We start from the raw sequence: 12,607 nt of genomic DNA, 5'->3' as shown, positions 1-12,607 counted from the left end.
AAATCTCAGCATAATAACCTTTCTCTCTATTCTCTCCTCCCTTAGGCCTTCCCTTTGAGGTCTTTTTATACCATCTCCAAAGTAGTTTTTTAGTTAGGAGTTGGTTGGGAACAGTTGGGCCACGGGCACTAACAGGTGATTAGCAGGTAAAACCCGCGATCTCCACCCGAAAATGAGGAGTTTTATATTTTTTTAAGTGTTTTAATACATACACGCGGGTTGGCTATACACATACCCGCGTATACACGCGTTTAACTCAGGGAAATGTCGCGTATAAGGGATAAAACACTGTTTTTTAAATTTTAGGACCAGGTCTGGAAGGAGGGGTTACCCTAGGCCATGAGTACAGCATCACAAACCATAAGAGTGAGATTTGGAGCTATAACAATCCCTTCATATTAAGGTGGGAATTTTAGACAACTAATCCTTAGGATTAAGCTTGGATTAGTTTGAGTAGTTACTGGAGTCCAAGAAGACCCAGAAACTAATTCAACTGTTTCTTGCATATATTAATATGTACACATTGTACATCATTGACTGAGATAATCATTTATATACAGTTTAATTGGTTTCCACTTTGATTGTATTACAAGAATCCAATTCAATAAGGAACTACCTTTTTGAAATTAAAAGTGATTTATTCATGCTAGCGTAACAACCAGTCAGTCGTTTTGAAAGATCACGACAGAAGGAAAACTAGCTGCTGCGGAAATCTGAACAATTTGATCCTCCTTCCACTTGACGATTGATAAGCTATCCAGTAGGAAATTTTTTCTTGCAATGGTGGCAAAAGGAAGTGTGGACTATGTCATTCTTCTCCTTTTTTGATGGGTTGTATACATACATGTAATGTTTAATGAGTCTAAGTTTGATTTTCAGTGGCCATACGATTTTTTGTTTGTAGTAGGTAAGAAGATACACATTGGAGGCCTTGAATTTGAGGTTTTTGAGGTTCACATAAAGTTTTTTGGGTTTTTAAAATTTATTTCATTGTTAATAAATATTTTGAATCGTCAAGACTGAGGGGTTAAAATAGTTGAATTCTTATATTTGACCTAAAAACATTTAAATTACCCATCACAAATTCAAATTCCTTACTGTAAATTTAAATTATTTGTCACAAATTCTTGCCTAATTTCAGTGGAGGAGGCCTGGTATCTCTAACAAGCAAGCAATATATTTCTTTTAGGATGTTATTTTGAAGTTGCAATTTAAGATTTAAGCTTCCCACTACTGATTTTGTGTCCAAGGTTGGCAAAGTTGTTCATCCACATGAATCTTCCTTCATCCTTTGAACGTTTGATGAATATGGTGCCCATATTTCAATAGAACTTAGGACATTTTAGTTAACCAATGCAAGGCAGATATAGCTCCCTTAATGTAAAAGGAAAATTGTGTGCTCTAATTCTAAATAAATGATGAATGTATAAAGTTTTGCTACTTGGGCAGTGTTGATGTCATCATTCTTTTTGTCTTTAGCTTGATATATTCAAGTTGTTCTCTTTTGGCTCACCCAGTCATTTGAATGAAGATGTTATTTGTAGCTCTTTCGTACATTCCATGTTTATGAGTCTTGCATGATGGGATTTTTATTGGCTTTGTGGAAGCCTCATATCTCCTTTGAAATAAAAGTAATTCTCCTAGATTCTTATAAGAAAATGATTGCAATTAAGTTATAATGGGAGTAAAGGGAATATCTATCGAATTATTTGTCAACAACTTGATCTCCCAAAAAATATTTACATAGTTGTTATAAACATTTAATAAAGAATGAAATTCAAGCTCTCTTTATCAATTCCACCCTCTAGGAAAAAATGTGGTGTGTTGTTTTAGTTTCATACTCAGTGGAAGGTAGGGTCACATATATGAAAGGTAATTAATGGGATTTTGAGAGCCCTTTCCCATTTCATAGGATATCTAGAGCAAGCAGTCTCACTAGTTAAAGCTTAGGATCTTGCTCGTTGAATCAATTAAACCAACACGATCTCATCAAATTATTTTTCCTATTGAATGATCCATTGTATCAGCTCCATTTTCCTTATTTCAAGGTGAACCAGTCCTAAGTAAATCTACCAATATTGGTATTTCCTTAGTGTTATCAATCGCCATTATCCCCCCAAGATGGCCTGTAGGAATTACCATTGTAGCTAGGACTTCATCAACCATCCTTGCACTACGATCTAATAGCAATTGCATCAAAGGGATCACAACACCAACTATCAATTGCAGGACATCAATACTAACAACTTGAAAATACTTATGCCACCTTCTCATAAGGTTGTGTCTAAAGTTGAGTCCCTTGAAAATCATGCTGACTCTTGGAATTTGAATTCTGATTATAATTTTATTTATTTTGATGACTTGTGTTTACCTCAAGGGGTTGATGATGCTGAAACCCCCAAAACATTATCTGCACTCAACACTACTATTGTGGGAAATGGGGTTGATTTCATGAATTTGGAAGCACAATTAAAAATGGGTATCTCTGAAGGAATTCATCATGATGGTAGCTCATTGCTTGAAAAAAAGGTTATGAATCCCCAAACAAGCCAAGAGACCTTAGAATCCAATTCAATTGAGGAACCGGTCATGGATTCTTTGCTTGGGTTGCTTCAATCTTCAAATTTTGAATGTGAGACTCATCAATCAACTGGACATGTTGATGTCAATGGAACTTATTTTCCTAAGAATGTAAATATTCTAGCAATATGGAATGTTGATGATATGCCCATGTAGGGAAACTAAGTAATGTCACCTTGAACACTGCTTGTATACCTCTTTGTATATATCGAACAAGCATGTAATCTATTTCTTTTAGGATGTTATTTTGCAGTTGCAATTTAAGATTGAAGCTTCCCACTACTGATTTTGTGTCTAAGGGAGGAAAAGTTGTTCATCCACATGAATCTTCCTTAATCCTTTTGAACATTTGATGAATATAGTGCCCATATTTCAATACAACTTAGGCCATTTTAGTTAACCAATGCAACTTGGATCTAGCTCCCTCAATGTAAAAGACATTTTGTGTGCTCTAATTCTAAGTAAATGATGAGTGCATAAAGTTTTTCTACTTGGGAAATGTTTATCTCATCATTCTTTTTGTCTCTAGCTTGATATATTCAAGTTGTTCTTTTTTTCCTAATTCAATCATTTGAATGAAGTTGTTATTTGTAGATCTTTCGTACATTCCATGTTTGTGAGTCTTGCAGGATGGGTTTTTATTGGCTTTGTGGAAGCCTCATATCTACTTTCAAATAAAAATAATTCTCCTAGCTTCTTACAGGAAAATGATTGCAATTAAGTTATAATGGAAGAAAAAGGGAATATCTATCTCATTCTTTGTCATGAACTTGATCTCCAGGAAAATATTTACAGAGTTGTTATAAACATTCAATCAAGAATGAAATTCAAGCTCTCTTTATCAGTTCCACCTCTTGGAGAAATTGCAGTGCGTTGTTTCAGTTTCATACTTAGTGGAAGGTAAGGTCACATATATGAAAGATCATTAATGGGAGTTTGGGAGCCATTTTCCATTCCATAGGAGATCCAGAGTGAGAAATCTCACCAATTAGATCTTAGGATCTCACCCGTTGAATTAATTGAACCAACACAAGCTCATCTACTTGTTTTACATGTTGAATGATCCATTGATCTAGCACTAGTAGCAATTGTTTTTGTTGAACCTCATGAAATTGGGGGTCTCCATTCATGTATGACCTGGTAAACCTGTTGTAGACTTAAATTAATTTATTAGTTGTTGTTAGAGGAAGTAGTTTATGCTTCAATGGAAGCAATTCCAAGCTTGGAAACATCTAGATCACATAACATATCACATCTCTCTTCATCTATGCTCTTTTTTCATATGCTACCGATTGACAACGCTTCCTTTGCAACATCTGGTGCAATTGCTAGTACAATTTCTTCTCATCTCCATATTAAGTAGTGAAGAAATTACATTTCTTCCTTGTACTAAAAAGTAAATTATTATTTTTTACTTATCTCCATATTAAGTAGTGAATAAAATACATTTCTTCCTCATACTAAAAGGTACTTTTTATTTTATTTTTACTTTCAGTTACTTTATATCTTTATATAAAGTTAAGTAAACTAAGGTGAAAATTGAAAGTTAAGTAAACTAAGGTGAAAATTGAAGTATTTTAAATACATTAATTTCTTTTGTTATTACTATTTTTAATTTGTTAATGTAAAGTATTATTTTACTATTTTTAAATGTAATGTTATGTGTGGGATAAGGTTGTGTCGAGCTTGGAGGATAGGGTTAAACATTAGACTTTCATAGCATTGAATATTCTAGGTAGGTTAGTCTTGAGTAAAGTCATCCTATAAGTGATTCTAGGGTATATGTTATGAATACTCCCAGCTCCCAAAGAGGTCTTGCAAAAAAATTGAGAAATTCAAAGGAATGTTTTATGGAGAGGGGTTGAGGATAATCAAAAATGGGTGTTGGTAGCCTGAAACACTATATGTAAACCAAAAGGTTCTAAGGGCTAGGTTTATAGGATCCAGAGACGGTCAAATTTGGTGGCGCTTTCTAAAAGGAGGGTCGACATCGTGGGCGTAGCTCTGGAGAGAAAAATATAACCCCCAACTAGTCTTAGCAAGACCTTGACTATATGTAGGGGTCAATTCTAGGTTTGGAGTTATGGAATCTAGCCTGGGGAAATAGAGAAGTAATACAAAAACATTGCTTTTGGGAGATCAGAAATGGAAGGTCAGTTTTGTTTTGGGAAGATGCGTGCAAAAAACAACCTAGTTTAAGCAAAGGAGTGGCGTCTCATCCAATTATTCACTAAGAGCTAGGGCTGCTGGGAAGTGCACCATTTCTTGGAACAAGGGTTGGATGGAAATAAATGGCAAAAATGGAACCTTAGTCTCTTTCAGGAGCCTAACCAGAATGAATAGGTGGTTCAAGGATTAGCAGAGGAATTAAGTCAAAGAAGAATCCTCTATAATAATGACATGGATCAATTAAGATGAGGGAAAAAAGGTGGAGAATTTAATCTCAACGGGGCCAAAGGTTATATAGAAGGTGCTCAAGATGTGGCAACTGATTGAGCTTGGAAGAAACTGTGGTCATTGTCTCGATGGTCGAAAATTAAAACCTTCCTGTGGCTAGCGTTGCATAAGAAAGTTCTCGCATGGGAAAATATGGTGAAGAGAGGTTCCATTGGAGCCTCATGGCTTTGTCTCTATGAAAGAGAGGAGGAAAAACTAAATCATATTTTAAACACCTGTAGTTATATGTCTGTCATATGGGATTGGATAGCTTATATCTTCAGGAAAACTGATAGAATCAGGGACAATATACAAGAGACTATTAGGAAATGGCAAGGGAATTACACAAAGAATGAAGTGGTAAACCTCACCTTGTATGTAGCTCTTGGTTTCATTCTCTATTAAGTATGGAAGGAACAAAACCGATGAATCTTCCAAAATAAGGAACTCCTTGTAGAACGCTTGGTGGAATCAATTCGGTGCCAGCTAAAGGAAACAATAATTAGTAAATGACCCAAAATATCTGAGGAACAACCATCTCCATAGGAGGAAAGAGTCCCAAAGCTCTTAAAGATCGATTACCCTGGTTTGCAGGTATCCTGGGCTAGAGATCCTCGAATCTTGTTGGGCTTAACAATTTGGATGCCTCCCCCCCAAGGTTTCTTTAAGTTCAATTTTGATGGGGCATCTAAAAGGAACCTTGGTAGCACAGGAGGCGGTGGAGTAATATGAAATTGGACAAGGAAACTTTGTAGGATATTTTTCATAAATTTGGGACATGCCTCCAATAACGCAGTTAAATTCCATGCCCTGGAGTAAGGGATGGAAATTTTGGCTCGAGAAAGAATTTTTAATGCTACTATAGAAGGAGAGTCGTTGATATACATCCAAGTGGCAAGGAGGCTACAATGTGGCTCAAAGGTAAGGAAGGTTGTAAGGAATTGGTGTCTGGCACAATTAATCCAGCACATTCAACACCACCTAGTGATTTTGAAAATAATGGAATCTAGCCTAGCAGAGGTCAACAAACACGATGGAAGACAGGTTGGCTAACGAAGGGGTTTCCAGCTCGCAGACACTTAATGATATGGCATGAAAAGGTCTCCAGGAGGGACACCTCAAGGAATAATGCTGGAAGTTTGCGGAAAGAGATAGTTCCACGACAACTGACAATGAGTACAATGTAGAAGTGAGCTTAAGCTCGGACAGAGCGCCACCTAATCACATGATTGATTAATCTGTGATCATGGAAGCAAGAGGAATATCAAAACATGGTGGGAGAATGGGCACATGGGATCATTGCATGGACAATGTGGAGAGAAAAGGAGGTGAAATTATGAATGTCTCCATCAAGGCGAATCATGCAAGTTAGTTCATACATGATAAGGAGGTGACCGAGAGGTGGGCAGGTATGATACTAGCAGAGGATATGTATGAGAGACGAAAAATGATGATTATGAGTCTGTACAATTCGTTGAGCTTGGAGAATGACAGGGAGATATGGAACAGTCTTACACGGAGTGACAATCTTATCAAAGGAAAATCAGAGGGTGTGAAGATGACAGTGGAAGGTACAAAAAAGCCGGAAGGACATAACAAGATAGCAGAACAAGATTTAAATTATGGGATGGAAGCTGTATTTTGCAATATGTGCTTGGCAATTGAGTAGTGGTGGATTAACAGAGCCTTGATAAAAGAAGTTCTAAAGTTGGGGTAGGTTTCTATGTTGAGAATGGGAAAAGTTAGGTATTCTGTGGGTAGGTCGAGAGGGAGACCCAGAGCGGAGGCACAAGGGGTGGGTTGTAATAATATTTCTTGCATGGAAATGGATGCAAGGGCAACAACATATATCTTTCACGCTACAATTCCGCAGATGGGTAAAGAAGTGGTGGAGGTTTGGGAGAATGAGGTTCGCAAGCAAAGGAGGGCTCTCCCGGACAATCAAATAAAAGAGGAGGTTGAATGGGTCATTGACATGAGTGAAACTAGGACCTGTGAGACCCTCTACCATAAAACTCTAGAAATGACATGGCATGTGAAAACCCTGGTGGAAAAGTTGTAAGCAGAAGCATCGGAGGAAAAGGCCAAAGGTCAGATGGATACCCTATGTCGATTGAGGGACATCAACTAACGCCTGGGAGGTATTGAATTGGTTTTGAAGGAGCTGATTAATATTGAGAAGTTGTAGGACGATCGCATCAATGACTTGAACACTTAATTTACCATTTATCTCAAGTACATTCATATATAGACATAACCTTGGGGGAAGCTAAAGGTGAACTAACTTGTCTGCGGAAGTATAGGGCTCGGGAGGCTGAAGTTTTTGGTGATCGTTAAGCAGCAGCTCCGACAGTGACTCCAACAAAAGCTACATCTGACAAGGTTCCTGTGGAATGAGGTTCAAGTATGCAGAAGCTTTGTTTTTCTGGTTTACTTTGTCAATAGCTTATTTAATTTTGAGCTTAATTATGCATACTAGTAGTTTTTTTGTAAAATATAGGTTTGTAGACCAGCATTACCAGAGATATCAGCTACACAGACCTTATAGCGACCATAGTCATAGTAGTAAGTTTTATTATTTTTTTAAGTGGAACAAGAAACAAAAGAACTTAATGGTTTTCTTGGACAAAAGTGGTATTAAGAAAGTCTATTTTTGCAACTGGTCTAGTTCCCAATCTGGCAAACCAACTATTATTTTGTACTATGTTTTAGTTAAAGTAATATAAATCCTCTATGTTGACTTACAAAAAAAAATGTAAAATTAGGTGACAACATCTCTCCCATACTAAGTCTCATCGCAACAATAACAAAGCAATATAAAATAATCATTTTCATATAAAATTACATAATAACAAAAATAAAAAGTAACAACTTAATCTATAAGCAACACATAAAATTAAATAATAAAAAAATTACACCTTAAAAACTTAGATCCTTTTAAATACTTTATAAACCCTAATTTAAAAAGATTATACTAATAATATATTAAAATATAAAATTTCTCCCAAAAATTGAAAAAAAATAATAAAAAAATAAAATAAAATTTTAATAATTTTAAAAGCTATTTTGCATTTTTGAAAAAATAAAATAATAAAAAACGAAATTAAAACCTCTTTACCTTTTTTAAAACCTTTAAATTAAATTAACTTGGGAAATCAATGGTAAATAAATATTTTCAAAAAAATATAACGCCCTGAACCACATGTTATATCAATTTATTTAAATATTTTAATTTTCAGCCACACATTCTAACACTCTGACTTTAGTTTAACATTTTGATTCTCAACCACACATGGCTTTCTTTCCGTATCCTCGCCCATCACAACACAACTTTCTTTCCGTAGCGTCCTCCATCAGAACGCAACACTCGTTCACTTACAACACATCACATCCTTCGAAAATAATTACTTGTACGATAATCTACTAAACCTTACATCGGTATGATACCAATTTAGTCGTTTGTAAATGTTTAATTACATATAATTAAATCTTCACATTATTTTATATTATTTTATTTTATTCTGCGTCGTTTAAATTTGCAATTTTTTCAGAAGATTTTTTAGTGTAAATCACATTAGAATATATTTGTTGGAGGTTTTTCGAATTAACTAGTGTGGTTCATCGTCAAGGTAAGTTGAAGAACCAGATCATGGCTAGATATTAAATAGGGAGAGCAGATATTCAATTCAAACAGATATAAATCACAGAAGTCTCAATTCAACAGATATCAACTTATCATATACATATACATATAACTAAAATTTACTTGATCTTAGAATATTTAGAATTTAATGAAAATGAGCGAAATTAATTGTCTCATCTAATTCGATTAAATTTCAAAATATTTTAAAATTTGATAACCAAAAAACAAAAAATATTAAACAATTGATTTAGTTTTGAAAATATTTATTTTAATTATCTAAATTCAAAATATTCCAAAAATCTACAATCAACTTAATAATATTTTCAAAATCTATAATAAAAATAAAAATCACACACAAATATCAACTGTAATATAGAATCTAGATAACCACCCAAAAGTCTCATAGTATTAAAACCAGAGGATATTTATCTAAATTGTTATACTGCGGTAACTTGCATCTGACGTTACCTTCGAAGTTACAGACTTTTGACTATTCCTACAGCACAGTTATCGTCCACGCGGCGCGGCAGCAACCCTAAAGAAGCGACCTCTACACGGCTCATAGCCCTATAAATACCCACGCTCTTCTTGGTTTTTTTCATCGACTTCATTCTTCATATCTGGTGTTGTTTATTCACTCTGATGTTTATATTTGAATTTGCAGGTTGATAGCTTTTCAAATTTGTAGTGCCATGGCTGGAAAGGCGCCAGAGAACAAGGACAGCGTTCTGTTCGATCTGTTCGGCAAGAATAAGGACGGAAATAAGGGTAAAAGGCACGATGACCAGATGATGCAGGTTCCTGCTTTACACACCCACTATCAAGCTCACACCGCACCTTATTATCTAGCTGTTGCTGCTCCGCATGGTGCTGCCACGCACCATCGGGCTCAGTTCGCTCCCTATCATCCAACTCAGCCTCTGCGTGGACAACATTTTACCGCTGGGGAAACTGAGAAGCAACAACACACGGGTGTACAAGGAAAGTTTCACAGCACAGACAGCTGTGACCGCAGCTCTGTAAGTCGGTATCTCTCTTACTAATTTCTTTCTTCATTGATTGCGACATCACGGGTTTCCGTGGGATCTCTTTGCTTTGTTTCTTGGCTGACAATGATGTTTCTTGATTGATAATGATATTCCTTGATTTTTTGCATTTGCAGTCGAGCGAAGAAGAGGAGGAAGATGTCCAAAGGAAAACAGGCGGGAGCAAGTAGAAGGGTGGAAACGACAAGCTCCCCTCCCCGGTGGGCACCATTCTTCCTAGTGTGCCACCGGTGAAGAGGAGGACGAGGCGGGTCTGTTGTATTAAATTAACACCATATAAGTAACAGCAGGAGGATCCTTCAGTAAATAAATAGTGCCTTCTAATATGTGTGTCTATGTCTGTGTTATTTTGAGTAGCAATATGTGTGTTAGGATAGAGAGTATAGCGTAATGTCACGCTCTCTGCTGCTGCATGGCTTTATGTAGCGCCTGGGTTGCTCTTCTGTCACTGGCAGTTCGCATCCTATAATAATATAATATGATAGCTTCTTACATTTGGTTTCTTCACAGGATCAGATACTTCGGCTCTGGAAATAATTTTCTCCACACATTATTTATGGATAAACAAAGGTTGTGAACTTAGAATCTCGTTTATTCGTTCCAAAATCAGTAACTACAACACCAAACTGCACAGTATATAAGAACGAGAAAGTCAAAAAGTTTAACTTTCTAAATTCATGTTGGGCTAAAAAGGGAAACACGCCAATTTAAATGTGACAGAATCAAATCCATTAGTATTAACTCAAAGAAATATTAGATAAATTAGAAGAATAAAAACATTATTTTCCACATCTTTATTTTTTTTAACTATTGATATATCCCATCAGAAAATCTAATATCCAATCAAAAAATTATATAATAAGTCTCTTACCCGCCTAAAAATCACCTTAGATTTACAATCTTATCCATACATAATATGGATAAAATCACCCTAGACTTTTAATACATAAAATCACCTTAGATTTACAATCTTATCCCTACATAATGTGGATAAAACCACCCTAGACTTTTAATACAAAACCCTAGACTTTTAATACAAATGAATGAAGAATAAAAAATAAACCCCACACCTTACCATGTGCTGCTCTCCATTTCTTAAGAACCTGTTCATTAAGACAGAGGACTGACAATTTTGCTTCGGAATAGGGTTTTCAGAAGTCGTTTTCGGAAGTCCAAGAAAAAGAGAGCCTTGTTATTCCATGTGAGATTCGGAGCTCTTTATTCTGAACAAACGTCGCCTTGTTATTCCATGTGAGATTCGAAGCTCTTTATTCTGAACAAACGTCTTCAATTGTTTGAATGTTGGCATTTGTTATCTAGTTTGGTTTTGTAACTTAATAATGTCTTTTCTAACATGAACAAGCACGGAGAGGATGGACCCCATTGCTCTTTTTCTTTCTCGGCATGTCTGCAATTCCAAAATATGCTTAAGAGTGTTATATAACGTCAACATGGTTTATGGGGCATTGAAAAGTAAGAGTAGAAGCATATTGAAAGATTATGAAGGTAACCTCTAAGTTAAATGAAGTTAAAAAAAAGTAAAAAAGAGTTTGGTGGGTTAGTTTTGTTTATTATTTTTAGTAATTAGGTTAAGATTAGGTTAGGGGAAGAACAAGTTCCTAATACTGGGATGCTATCATCAAGATTGTGCAAAACTTGTTCAAGCTTGGACGCCCTTGAAATAACTTAAATCGCTCCAAAAAAGGCTTCCATCCTCAACCTCTCCCCATGAAGTAGATTTTTGATTTTGTTATTTAATGCATTTAGGTGCAAGTTGAAGGTAGGATATTAAAAGACGACATTGGAGAATAAAGGTGTTGGACCTACACTTGTGGGTAATAGTTGGGAGAGCTTTTGTGTAGCATATCAAAATGATGAAGTGATATGTAGAGTAGAGAAATGATGTGTTAACCAAATCAAGGGGTAGATGAACAATGCATCATCTTGATTGAAATAGTTATGAGTTGTTCGAATCAACCAATTAAAGGTGGGCATAGTAAGACTGATGGTTGGCAATTGAGTCGATTTGTGGTTCGAGAGAGAAGGAAGACAGTGGAGTTACATGGGGAAAGGGGTGCGCAAGGGAGTAGAGAGGATATAATGGTTGTAATAGTCATTTTGTACCATGCTTGATTTGAGAGAAAATATATATAGGTGTCATGTTTTTTCCACTCTTGTGCAAGGTTGTTTAAATGCCATATCATTGTTTTGACACTAAATGTAAGGAAGGAATCCCATGGTTGCCTTATATCTTATGTACTATTTGAATGATAAATGTTGCACTTCTATAAATTTTATAAGTTCCTATAGGTCTATTATGTATTTGTATTATACATGTTATGTCTACCATTTGAATGTATAAATAGATCTACCTAGAAAAATAATGGATTTTTGGTGATCTTGTTAGCATTAAGAAATGATCCTCCTCCATCTCACAAATCTCCTCTTTAGCTATGAGTTTCAACAACTTGAGGTGATACCTTCTCCTTAGGGAATTAAATATACTAGCACTCTAGACTATGATGTGTACTATGTTGGACAACCTGCAAGCATTAGAGAAATTGTGAGGTCTAAAATGGGCCTCCTAAGGAAAAAAATTTATTTCTTCAAATTGTAATTTCAACTTATCTCCCTGTGATTTTACTCAAATTTTGAGCAAGAGCACTTGTTGGATGCGAAATTTAATTTTACATCCAAGGAATACCCATGTTGCATACTTTCGATGGACCCTACTACACAAAAAATTGAAATACATGAAAGAATGTGATTGCAATAACGTTTTTCATGTATTTCACATTTTTCGTGTAGTAAGGTCCATCAAAAGTATGCAACATAGATATTCCTTGGATGAAAATTTCAAGTCTGCATGTAATGAGCACTCCCTCTCAAAATTTGAGTAAAA

General features: G+C 35.5%; 1 protein-coding gene across 1 annotated transcript; it reads left to right on the top strand.

Moving 5' to 3' along the window:
* The first annotated feature begins 9,265 nt into the window (after positions 1-9,265).
* On the top strand, positions 9,266-10,199 carry LOC149247584 (uncharacterized). Its single transcript, XM_089455903.1, has 2 exons — positions 9,266-9,678; positions 9,822-10,199. Exons 1-2 carry the CDS (start codon positions 9,352-9,354, stop codon positions 9,873-9,875), a joined length of 381 nt encoding a protein of 126 aa, XP_089312029.1. The 5' UTR covers positions 9,266-9,351; the 3' UTR covers positions 9,876-10,199.
* The last annotated feature ends 2,408 nt before the right edge of the window (positions 10,200-12,607 follow it).

The sequence above is a fragment of the Pinus tabuliformis genome, chromosome 7 (genome assembly GCF_031772625.1).
Source record: "Pinus tabuliformis cultivar Carrire ecotype Pingquan chromosome 7, CPIR1, whole genome shotgun sequence".
In the NCBI taxonomy this organism is placed as follows: domain Eukaryota; kingdom Viridiplantae; phylum Streptophyta; class Pinopsida; order Pinales; family Pinaceae; genus Pinus; species Pinus tabuliformis.
The sequence above is the reverse complement of the archived record's forward strand: the minus strand, read 5'-3'. Positions and strand labels throughout refer to the sequence as shown.

Excerpts from the sequence above, each read along its gene's own strand:
- LOC149247584 (XM_089455903.1), top strand. The coding sequence starts at position 9,352 with ATGGCTGGAAAGGCGCCAGAGAACAAGGACAGCGTTCTGTTCGATCTG. Across the intron at positions 9,679-9,821 it reads ACAGCTGTGACCGCAGCTCT|TCGAGCGAAGAAGAGGAGGA; the intron begins GTAAGTCGGTAT and ends TTGCATTTGCAG.